General features: G+C 40.3%; 1 protein-coding gene across 1 annotated transcript in view; it reads left to right on the plus strand.

Moving 5' to 3' along the window:
- The window catches only part of LOC138024276 (UMP-CMP kinase-like), a 9020-nt gene extending 828 nt beyond the window's left edge, over nucleotides 1–8192 (plus strand). The window contains exons 2-6 of the mRNA XM_068871435.1: nucleotides 1516–1659; nucleotides 1785–1922; nucleotides 3243–3319; nucleotides 5453–5549; nucleotides 7279–8192. Coding sequence (XP_068727536.1) covers nucleotides 1516–1659; nucleotides 1785–1922; nucleotides 3243–3319; nucleotides 5453–5549; nucleotides 7279–7320 — 498 coding nt within the window. The 3' untranslated portion in view covers nucleotides 7321–8192. The remainder of the gene's footprint in view (nucleotides 1–1515; nucleotides 1660–1784; nucleotides 1923–3242; nucleotides 3320–5452; nucleotides 5550–7278) is intronic.
- Nucleotides 8193–12500: the final 4308 nt, after the last annotated feature.

Genomic DNA, 12500 nt, shown 5'->3' on the forward strand with positions numbered 1-12500 from the left:
CATCTGGAAATCACATGCAGATTACATAAGAACCAATCAGCGCTATGTAGATTGCTCCCCTGGAGACATCAATGCATCAACTTCTTCTTTGCATGAATCATGAAAGGGACGAAGCCTTTCCAAAATATTCCTCAGAAACATTAATTTTGTTTCCGCAGTGGAGTATGCATGTGCACTCTCGCGAGTCAAAATGTGAGTGCTTAGCAAGGGTATGGTGTCGTTTCATCTAAAATTGAAAGTGCAGTGGAAATATATATAATTTTTTTACAAATAAAAATGTTAAAGTATTGCGAGTGTATTTAAACTCAATCTTAAACTGCACCAGAACCATAACCTTCAAGCGCAATGAACGCTACTAGGATAGTAGCGAAAAGAAAGCTTGAAAGCTTTAGGCTTGAAATTTCCAGACTGCTTTTGGTGATGATCATCTCTAATAATTGATTTAATGTTTGTGTGTTGTGAACCAATCCTTCGTACTCAGTGTTTTCTTTGATTTGAAAAATAAAACAAACCCTAAATCAGTTCAACCAAAAGACTACAAGAAATGGGGTTGTTTGAATGAAACAACTTCACTGAAATAACGCAGAAAGAAATGTAAGTATGATATCAATCCCAAGTGAATGCCACGAATTGGGTTAATTTGAATCACACGGGAGCAAAATGTTTCAACCATATGAATGCTACTGTACTCATTCCGTGAAGAGCCGCAAACATCTAAGCCAAAGCATGAAATTTATACGCTCCAGTATCTTTTTGATAAGAATTTAAGTCAGTGACTTTAAATTCTCAGCACACGAAGCCCATCTTCTTGAAGTAACGATACGAAAAATTTTCAGGGTCCAAAGTGCACTTCCAGAATCTGGAAGTCCGATTTGATTGGTCTACGTAAACTCCGCCTCATTTCAGCAGACACTCTTGGGGGAGGAATGCGTGACGAAGCCCTAAGAGTGTCTGCATGGGAGGCTTACCTGCAATCTGCAGTTTACACCTTCCACAAATGTAAGAGGATTTGCATTCATGATATACCGTGGAGCTTTTCAGGGCCAATGAAACACAATCAATGAAACAACAGAACAGAACAACAACAACAACAACTTTTAAGAATCCCAACTGGTTGGAGGCAAATGAGTTGGTCATTTACAAGTGCCGCCACGAAGTTGAACCAGGGACTACCAAGATCAAATTTCAACTGTTAGTCAGAACAGGGCTTAAACAGAGGCCTGCAATAATTACTGTGTATTAACTTGCAGGTAGATCAAACTTTCTAGAATTCCTTAGGAAAGCTGCAGTTGTACCTGTGCTATACAAACTGATTTACAACTTACAATAACAAAACTGTCAGACAATAGATAAAACTGACATATTTTAATGTCACCATAGTCCTACACACAATATGCTGCAATTTCCAACAGATCTAAGAGCACCTACTGTGTAATGCTTGTAAACTTAACAGCCAGTAACATAGTGGTTGGCTAAATCTAACAGCAGATCTGGAATGGCTGCAATCTTTTTCAGGAATTTGGATATATCCACTTGTCAGCAGGTGAATTGTTGCGAGAAGAGAGAGCCAGTGGCTCAGGAAACGGTGACCTTATCGACTCTTACATCAAGGAAGGAAAGATCGTTCCTGTGGAAATTACAATAAGCTTGATTGAAAAGGTACTGAACAAAATTTGTTTCTTAGAAGTTTTTTTTCCTTTTAAACAAAGTCATATTAATGAAGTTCAAACTAACAGCTGTACAAAAAATTTTCTCTGCTTTCTAACATTAATTTCTTTTTAAAGGCAATGAACAAAAATAGCATAAAAAAATTCCTTATTGATGGATTTCCAAGAAATGATAATAATCTGCAAGGCTGGAACAAAGTGATGGATGGAAAGGTGTACACAAAATGCGTGTTGTTCTTTGAATGCACTGAAGAAGTAAGTGTCTTGATTTTGATTCTGTCGTCGTAACTGTCTCATTATTTAGGGTTGCTCAACTTTTGTTGATTGAACTAGAACGTGTGAAGTGCCAGAAGCAGTCACTTTCTGGTCCATGCATGATGCTGCAGCACTTATCATAACCAGCTAGAAACAATGAACCAGTACAAAGTCAGCCTGGATAAGAAGGCAAGTTGGAATTGAAGTGACACTAATGGGCACTTGTGGAGGGCAAGTGTTCTTCTCGCCGTGCTACCTCCTCTGAATAATGTGATTGGCCATGTTTAAGTATTGTGAAATAAATAAGATGAAAGGGAGAACTGAGCGTCACACTTCTGGATAATTTCAGTAATAATTGCCTATTGTAGTCACCTGAAAAATTCAGCTGGCTTCAGCAGGATTCAAAGCCATGAACACTGTTTATCCTTACTTGAGAAGCAACATTTGGCGACACTTTGTGGCGTAAACTGTCTGTATTCCGAGACACAAGTTATGTTAAGGTTGGGAAGAAGAGAAAGGGTACACTTAATGACGCTCATTGAAATCTGTGCACATCTAATTGAGGACATTTCTGGACATATCTGCTGGGACGTGGCCAGTTATTGCGTTCCAACAAAGGAGGATGCATTCTAATGTTAAAATTCCCCATATTTCTACGTGCTTTGCAGTTGTAGGTGTTGGTTCCTTGGTCGTTTTCTTCCTTGTTTTTTCAAAAGTAATTGAAGTTGTGTTGAAATATCAGAACATCAGAAAGCTGTGAAGTGGTGTGGTTTGTAGGAAACAGACACTGCCAATTCACTCCCGCATGGCAATTCGTGCTGGCAATGATGGCAAGTTGTGATTTGTCAACTCAGCTGCTTTTCATGGGAGATTCAAGTTCTCTCTGCGTAATGTCAGAAAGCACTCCACACGTCCACTTTCCCTGAATATTTCTGGGCAATCAGTACAATAAAAAATATTATTAGTTTACTATACATTGAACACACTTTACTAATCCATGATTACTACTATAGTTATAATTATTATAATATTGTTGTTGTGAGTTTGTGTCAATAGGCCATTTCCGAGTTCATGTCTGCTTCTTCTTCAAAGCGAGTCTAAGTGTCAAGTTTTTTTGGTGGTAATTAGTTCCACTTTACATGAAAGAAAAGTAATTTTCATAAGAAAAACTTTGCCCTTGGACTCGCTTTGAAGAGGAGGCAGACATAACTCAAAAATGCCATATTACATTGTATATCCTTAGGAGGTGAGTGTATTGATAGAGAATGATGAAATGTCAATTGCTGTATTTTGACTGATGATGTGTATGTTCCTTGGTAGGAATGCATAAGGAGAATAATGGAGAGAGCGAAATCCAGTGGGAGATCTGATGATAATATTGAAAGTCTAAGAAAGAGGTACATGAATAAAACTTCTCACCAGTAATTGCTTTTTTCCATGAAAAAAGAAGGGAGTGTCACAAACATGAAGGAAAAACCATTTTATCTCCAAATCTAGAATAATTCTAAAGGGTATTTTCTAGCACCTGGTGCAGATGTTTGTGAAAGGTTGTAAGTGAGGTGGACAATCCAAATGTTAACTCACAGTAAAACGTTTTTTGGCGTAATAGAAGAAAAACCTTGTACTTGTAAGTAAAATATCACTTTTTGACAAAGATCATGGTACAGTGTACACATTACATAACATGATAATTCGGTATTAGTAAAAATGTATGATGCAGATGTAGAGTGTTACTTTTTACCAGACGAAACAATGCACTGGTGTGAAAGGTTTTTCCTGTTATCAATAATAATATTGTGAACCCAAGCTGAAATGATATCCATCTGCAGCACTGGGAGAGGGAATGGCACAGTGGTGAGAGTACTCGCCTCCCACTGTGGCCTGGGTTCAACTCCCGGACTCTGCGGTTTTCTCCTCTGCTTCGAGAGGTTTTCCTCCTGGTACCAAGGATTTATTTCCCCCTCTTTTTGTACAGTGCCCCCAATTTGTTCCCCAGTGCTCAATTCAGGTGACAATTAAATAAAGTTCATTATTGCTATTTTTATTGAAGACGTTAGCGTAATTTTCTTTAATCTCTTCTTTTCATGTGACGCTACACCGAGAGTGTCTAATCAGCATGGGTGGGTAGGTTGTGAGTCTTGGGTTGTGTGTCATGGTCGTGGGTCCAAGATCCTCCATGTATACACGTCATGTATACATACCTTTAACCCTAACCCTAACTCTTAGGGCAATTGCAAATTTGGACCAAGCACTGGGAGGCGCGATGGCTTCATGGATAGTGTGTCCGACTCTGGAGCGAGTGGTCCGGGTTCGGGGCCCTGGCCGGAGAGATTGTGTTGTGTTCTTAGGCAACACACTTCACTCTCACAGTGCCTCTCTCCACCAAGGTGTATAAGTGGGTACCAGCAAATTTAATGCTGGGGGTAGCCCCGCGATGGACTGGCATCCCGTCCAGGGGGGAGTAGAAATACTCCTAGTCGCCTCATGCCGTGGAAACGGGGATAAGCTCCGGCCTGATAGGCCTCCTGGCTCGTATACAGACTTTACCTACTGAGGGAGCTACATGTAATATATATCTTTTTTTTTAACTTCAAACAAACACGACCCACCACCCACGACCCACCCACCCACACGATTTAGCCTCGCCCAGCTACACCATGATCCTTGCAGTTATGAAAGCAATTTTAGCAATAGTGTGGAGAAGCCTGAAAATTTCAGGACTTCAACGGGGTTTGAACCTGTGACCAGCTCCCAACATCACTTGCTTCATAGCTCAGTTGGTTAGAGCGTTGCCCCGGCATTGTGAGGTCACGGGTTCAAACCCTATTGAAGTCCTGCATTTTTCAGGCTTCTCCATGCAATTGCTAAAATTGCATTCAATTAACTGCAAGAATCATGCTTTACTTGATTTCATATCTGCAGTTTAATAAATGGTTCATTGCATACAGCAAACACCTGTATATAAGAACCTAGAATTTAAGAACCTATTTGGCTAAAAATCTCATTTTAGTCCCCCCTTCCATAAGAAACAACTTAGCCTAACAAATTAAACAAGTTCTTATTTAAGAAAATGACCTTGAAATTTCAGGCAACTGGAAGAATAACTTTGATTTGTCGTGTGGATTTTGAGAATTCTGGCCTCAATTGCTTGATTGCAAATAGACCTTCAGGCTTTGCAGGCCCATAAATTGTAGATGTTACAGTTTTATATCTGATGATTTCATGTCTAGAACATTGAGGACATACATGTAAAGAACAAAATAAGCTGTAGTTTTGCTTTGTGGTTATTACTGCAAGTATAGATCTAGAAAAATTACATATCTCTTTATACAGGTATATCTTTATAAATTGTGGAAATAAGAAGCAATTAATTTTAAGAACCTAGATGGCCTAAAACTGCTGTAAATACCATTTTTAAAAGAACCTATTTAGCCTAACTTGAAAAAATCTAGGTTCTTACATGTATAATTATGTGGGTGTTAACTGCATATCATTTCATCGTTGATCTCTTCTTTTGTTCAAAAAATCAGGTTTCACACCTATGAAACACAAACACTGCCTGTTATTCAACATTATGAAAAGTTAGGACTTGTGAAAAAGATTCAAGCAATAAAATCTCCAGAGGAGGTGAGAATATAATACACCTTATCCCAAAATGGCCGCCATTTTAGTATTCTTTTGTTTCCATGCAAATTGGCCCTTGTGGCCTCGTTCAAAGTTAAATATTAGGGAGTTTAAGCATGCGCGTTTCTAAGACGTGGGCGGCAACCGGAAGAGGACATTTCTTGTGCCAGATTTTTACATGAATCATCTCTAATGGAGAAAAGATACTTAGCAATGTAAATGTGGTTGTCTGAAGCCAAGTTAAAAGGGAAAACAGCTCACTTCCGGTTGCCGTCCGCGCCTCAAAAATGTGCGTGCTTAAGAATACTACAATGGCGGCCATTTTGGAAGAAAGTGTATATTGTAACATTTATGCCAACTAGAGATGTTTCAAGGTGTCACATGGAGTGTAACATGGAGTGCATGGGGGTCCTAACGAACTGCAAAACCGCCCAAAAAAATCACCCCGAAGGGAAAATTACAGCTGTACATTTTGATCAAGATCGAAAACCGCAGGCAAAAGTATCAAAACCAACTTTTTGAAAACCGCAATCGAACTAGGCTAATTCGAGAAATGAGAGTAATTTTGAAGAATGTTCACATGGCTGTCACCCATGTTGCCTGCACCAAAACCTTTTCATCAAGTAGGAAAAACCGCGAAAGCCGCATCAGGTACCGGACCCGAAAACCGGATATCAAATGCTAAAAATGGAAAAACCGCAACAGATACTAAAATCTCAAAAGCGAAGTTTTCAGCGCAGAAACTAAAAAACAAACGGGTTTAAAACACAGGTTGCATTCCACTGGTCAAGACTAAAAAGCCTGAGTGGTTTTTATGAGTGTGTGGAAGAGCTTTGCTATTGGTGGAAATATGGTGACATAAATGTGTGAATAAATTAATGATGGAGATTGTCGAACCGCTTTTGGGAACACCAACGAGATGTAGAAAAAGACACACAGATGCGACAAAACCAGCTGCGCGCCATTTTAATCTTCCTAATCACCCCACCACAACATGACAATTTGTGACCTATCCTTACACCACGGGAACGCAGAAAGCCGCAAAAATCTCGAACAAAAATTAATCTTTCAACTACTAGTAGGTACACTCTATCCTCACGGAATAAATGAACACCTCTCATTCCATTAATTTATTCACAATTTCATGTCACCATATTTCCACCAATGGCAAAGCTCCTCCACACCCTTATAAAAACCAACAACACCCACGATTCTTCTATTCGCTCTGACGAAGGGCTAACGCTCGAAACGCCATCTTTCCAAATCTTTCACCGTGGTAATTCGACCTTTATCAACTCGTTTGATAAAAGCAAATTTTCATCTTTTATAGTATAGTATAGTATAGTATAGTATAGTTAACAATTATTCCATGAGCGCGTGTTGGATATGAGATGATAGATAGCCAACGAGGCTATAATCATCTCATAACCAACAAGCGCGAGTGGAATAATTGTTTTATTAAAAACGCCCCCAAAATATAGAAAACTAGACTAGAATAAAAATAAAAAGGCCCAAAAAATCACGCATATGCTTGCCGTGTTTGTAGATCATGGTATAATGGCTCATAACCCATGATGGCTTAGCCAATCAAAACTCTCGAATTGCATTATCCAATGATCCAGTTTTTAATAATATAGTATAGTATAGTATAGTATAGTATAGTTTAGTATAGTGGGAGCATCATAAGTTAATTAAAACGCGCTTTCCTGACCTTTTTGTTTTCATTTCTTAGGTATTTGATGAAGTTCAAAATGTACTAACAAGCCTGGAATAATAGTTGCTGTATAACAGACGTATAATTTTAGATATTTACTGTCAATTATCGGTTTTATAACACATTTTTAGCGTCAATAGTAGTTTTGTAAGGCCGTTGACCAATTCCAGGCTCGGCTTAGCTTGGACCTGGGCGGGTCGGACTTAGCAAAATGAGGACCAAACCTACCGAAATAGGGTTAAGGACGATGCCTAATAATTCAAAGGTATTTTTGCGCGGTTTTATGAATATGTGGGAAAAGCAGATCGCAACAAGTGTTATTAAAATTCAAAAAAAAAATGGGGGTAACGACGCATTTTTCAAAGATAACTAATCCACAATATTAGCAAAAAGCTTTAAAATGCAAAGCAATGTATGGCGTTCCTTTCCAAATTAAAGCTTAATAACTTCTGAAAAATGCATGGTTAGCCCCTAATTTTCTTTTTGGATACCAAGAGCACTTGCTAAGTTCTGCTTTCTCCGCATAAATTTAAACCGTGCAAAAATATCCCTGCATTAGTAAGCACTACCTATTGGAAACCCGAGTATCTGAAGATGCGCAGAACGTACGCGCAATAACAATAGTAGGCACCGTCCTTAATTCCCGTCATAAAACTGATGGCCATTTAAAACATTCCTGAAGTAGGAAGGCGAAGAAGGTTTCTGTTGTTCTCTTGAAAGCGAGTCTTTTTTTTCTCTCTTGTGTCTTAAAGAAAGGGTTATTTTTCCGTGAAACGCCATAACGGATGCAAAGAATGTATGTTCGATAATGTGTCGTACTAAAGAAGAGAAATTGCTGTCAATAACGATTCACACGTTAGAACTAAATTGCTTATCCCTATCTACCGGCTGCTCTTCAACAGTCACCAAATTAAAGCAAAGTTTCATGCAAATGTGAAAATCATTTCATTTGCTTTATTTTTACATGAATTATCATCTGCTTTGGATATGAATAATTATTACGTGGGATGCCTGTGACAGACCACATGTAAAAATGGCTTGAATGTCGTCGTATTCAGCCACGTGCTTGTCAGGGTTTTCGTTTGAGGCCGGAGGCCGAGCGTCTCGTCCGGTCGTTTCCCGTTCCATGTCCGGTACTTTGATGGCAATATTTGAGGGGTTTGTTTTATTTTTTATTACAATTTGAGTGAACTCCAGCCTTGCCTGGGAAACTGATTCTTGGGTTCCTGAAACACTGGAAACAGCGTTTCTAAGTGTTCTATTTAAACATTTTGCTCGGGGGGGGGGGGGGGGGGGGATGTCACCCTCGGTGCTTTCAGAAATGCGTCCGCTACTTAACAAAACTTTCGAAAACCCTGGCTAGTCGCGAAGCTCTTGGCTTGATACTGGCATGTTGGATATACGACGTGCGTAGGTGTCTTTTTATTTTCGCGCGAAAGATGATCGGAAAAGCTCACAAGGACTTCCTAACGCACATACTGCTTCCCTTCTTCGAATTACTGCCTTTTCGGACTGAATTCGAAGAAGAATGTATCCCGTATTTTGGTCCGGAGCAAAAGTTGCAAAAATTTGAAACCCCGAACATAAGTGACAAAAGTTGGAATAATCTTTGGGTCGCATTTATGTAACAATATTTCAAAATCCTGATTTAAGCAATCGATCGCATTTCGCGATTCCCGCGTTTTACTCTGTGATAAACAGGAACCCAAATCAGGCCTTTTGTGTCGCTATTGCGGGGTTGCTTCATCAAATCATGAATTACTGCGTTCTCAGACTGAATTCGCAGAAAAACGCATGACTGAAGTGATCTTAGTCTGCTCTAAGAGCTAACAACCTAAGCCTCCCTTGAAGTCCATTTTTTCGGTCAAGCGCGATCATAGAACAGCGATGAACGCGAGAATATTACACCTCTTCCATTCTTTTCTGGTTCCCACCGTTAATAAATGTAACTAAAATCACTTTTATTGAATGTGGGCACATACAAATAACATCAATTCATGAAAACGCTTGAAATCGCGAAGTATATGTTCGGTTGTCATCACACTTAACATTCCTTTAAGGGCTTTTACCTCGTCCCTTGACTCTCAGTCGGTTTTAGGGATCAGTGACATTTGCAACCAACCTTCAAATTTTACCCAAACAGCAGCAACCCACTTAAAGTGCCCCTGTGACCAAAAAATCAATTCATATTTTTCTTTGGATTTCAAAACTTTGTTAACAAAACACTAAGTGACCCAGGTTTTAAGCCTTGATTTCAAAAAGACACCTCTTTATTTTAACTGTAATTTTCCTATTTAATGGTCCGCCATTACTAACATTATGTTCTTGAGAGAGCTGGATCGAGGAGAAAATGACGTCAAAGGCTCACTAGTTTAAGAATGCAATACGTGTGTATGCCGCAGAATTAATATGCAGCACGGGGGTTTTGGGCTTTCAGACTTTTAAACTCACGCTTTTCATAAATAATAAGCTGCGTTCACACGCTGAAATTTTAAGCTAGTGAGCCTCTGACGTCACTTTTCCCTGGATCCAATCGGTCAGTTTTGAACGTGAGTAATGGCGGACCGTGAAATCCAAAACTTACACTCAAAGTAAACGGCCTTTGGATAAAAATCAAAGCTCAAAATTTTGCCAGTCAGGTGTTAAGCAAACACATTTTCAAAATCTGAAGGAAAAAAGGAAGTGGTTTTTTTTATCACAGGGGCACTTTAAACGCCACTAGGCGTCTTGTTGGTATTAAAACCAGCCTCAAGATTTATGAGAACACTCGTAATCGATGACACGAAAGGTTGCCTTTCTCTCTCTCACAGTTCTTATCTTAAGAACGTAATCTAACCAGTGTTCGTAAGCCGGAAATTAATGAACACCTCGAGGTCCGTCATAGTAAACCATAGGCTCGATTGACCAGCCGTTTTGTGCGCCCGCGTTCCTCCGCGCACACCACGGCTGGATCACTGGTCCATCCAATTGTATTTTCCACCAATCAGAAAGTCGCCTGCCTGCCAAGTACAATTGAGACGGGTGCTACATCACGGACAAACGACGCGGACCAGTTACCCTGCCGTTCGTTGGGAGGACGATGTTAACTGCACTCCCAAAACGGCTGGAAATCGAGTCCAAGTAAACCAGTAATGTTTGGTATATGAATTGTTAATGTAAGTGGTGTGATGCACAGCAGGGTTTGTACTTGCATGTACGCTTTGACGGACAAACAAAATCTTCCTGCAGTTACAAACACTACTTTAAGCGAACACTCTGCCACAATGCTTTCATGTCTTTTGGAACAGTTTCACGTTCTTGCGAAATGCAATAAAATTTGACTGTCTCGTAAAGCGATGCTCTTCATTCGCAAGCTCCATCCTATATTAAACGTGGAAACTGACGCTGTACCCGCGAGAGTGTTTGTTTAGAGAATTCTCCTTTTTGATTTTGTTATAATGGTTTGGCCGTAAAAAAATGTTAAAGCAAATACTTTAATCACTAATAGCCTCTTATAGTGCATGATCAGGAACCCATGATTAGGAGCAACTTCATTGTATTTGTGGAAGGGCGTGGCGGGGATTTCCCGTGAAACCAGACCTTTCCAGGTAATCACAAGTCTTGTGTGAGAAATATTTCCCATGGGATTGAGAATGGTCACTCGTGCAGGCCAAATCTCATTTAAGAACTCGTCTAAACATTTGGGGGGGTTTATTGGAGTTGGAGGCTCCTGGCATGAGCCAGTGGGGAGGCAGATGGTACCATAGAGGAAGTGGGGGTGAGGGGGAGGGGGGGGGATGGGTGGCATTTTTGGAAATCTCTGTACTGATAGTAAAAGATTATGTGTGTTAGCATTTGCCCAAGTGACATCTTCTTTCACCCTTAGGGGGTAGGGGTGGGTACCAATTTTCTTGCCGTTATCCCGCGATCTTAGGTTGTCAAAAATGCTTTGCGGGTGCGGATTTCTCTTCGGCGACAGGAAAATAGAAGTGACTCTCTTTCCTTTCTGTTTTCCTCGGCATGGTACTTAATATGCAAAACGTTTTGATCTGTGCCTTCATTGTTTGCCAGAGACCACTTTGCCTCACAAGTGTGAGGCAAACCCAGGTACGTGTCGTTCGACCCCATTTGCAGAACCATTTAAGGCTTGCACATAAAATATAAAAACTCCTCAAAAAGGTGCTTTGCCAGACGTTGTCCTACGGCATCAGAGCAAGTGCATGCGGTGGAACGTACGGCGTTCCAGCCTTTTTTCCCCGTGTGATATACCGAAGGGAATTTTTTGTCCACCTGGTGATAGTGCTCGTGTGCACGGTTGCCACTCATGTGCCACGATTGCTACTCAGGGGGTTCTGCTTCGGGTGGATGATGCGGGGGAGTCCCTAAAACCCCAAGAGCTATAGAACTTATTCATAAATGGCGGTCACATTTATAATTCTTTTGTCCACGTGCAAATTAGCCTACCAAGCCTCATTTTAGAGCAAGAATTCTTTTCGATTCACTGTATGGTATCGAGGCTTGGTAGGCTAATTTGCACTTCGACAAAAGAATTATAAATTGGCCGCCATTTATGAATACGGTCTATATAGACCTTTTTGCAGATGCGGTGGCCATTTTGATTTCTACTGTTTCGAAAGACGTTATGGGATGCTCAGGGGGCAAATAAATATGTAAATGCCTAATGGGCATCCCATAATAGCTATTTTAAAGAATAGAAATCAAAATGGCCGCGGTATCTGCAAAAACGTCTATGGAGTCGACTTAGCTTAACAATGGTAGGGCAGATTTCCTGCTTTCTAACATAGCCCTTCTTATAAAAAGAAACGAATCGGAACAACTATCGTTTTATCCGTTAGTGTGAGGGTTTAGGGACCAGGGTTGTTCCAGATATGACTTGAAGAAATCAACCTTATTATCGATGGTGACTCGGGAATAGTCGGAAAAAAATCCGGGTGCTCCCGAAGTTTGCAGGAGTCGAACCTACGACCTTCCGATTACTAGTACGGATGCTCAAGCACTGAGCTATAGGAGACTCGTAGGAGCCAGGCCATGATCCATGATTTCGATAGGATCTCGGGGATATTCGGAAAAAAATCCGAGTACTCCTTTGCAGGAGTCGAATCTACGACCTTCCGATTGCTAATTCGGATGCTGTTCCACTGAACTATGGAACACTCGTGGGGGCTTTGCCAGTAAACGAAGTTCAGGTGACAATTATATATTCACCTTCAATGCTGGGATTGAAATTGTCTGAGCAGTGT

Source organism: Montipora capricornis, chromosome 11 (genome assembly GCF_036669925.1).
Source record: "Montipora capricornis isolate CH-2021 chromosome 11, ASM3666992v2, whole genome shotgun sequence".
Classification (NCBI taxonomy): Eukaryota; Metazoa; Cnidaria; class Anthozoa; order Scleractinia; family Acroporidae; genus Montipora; species Montipora capricornis.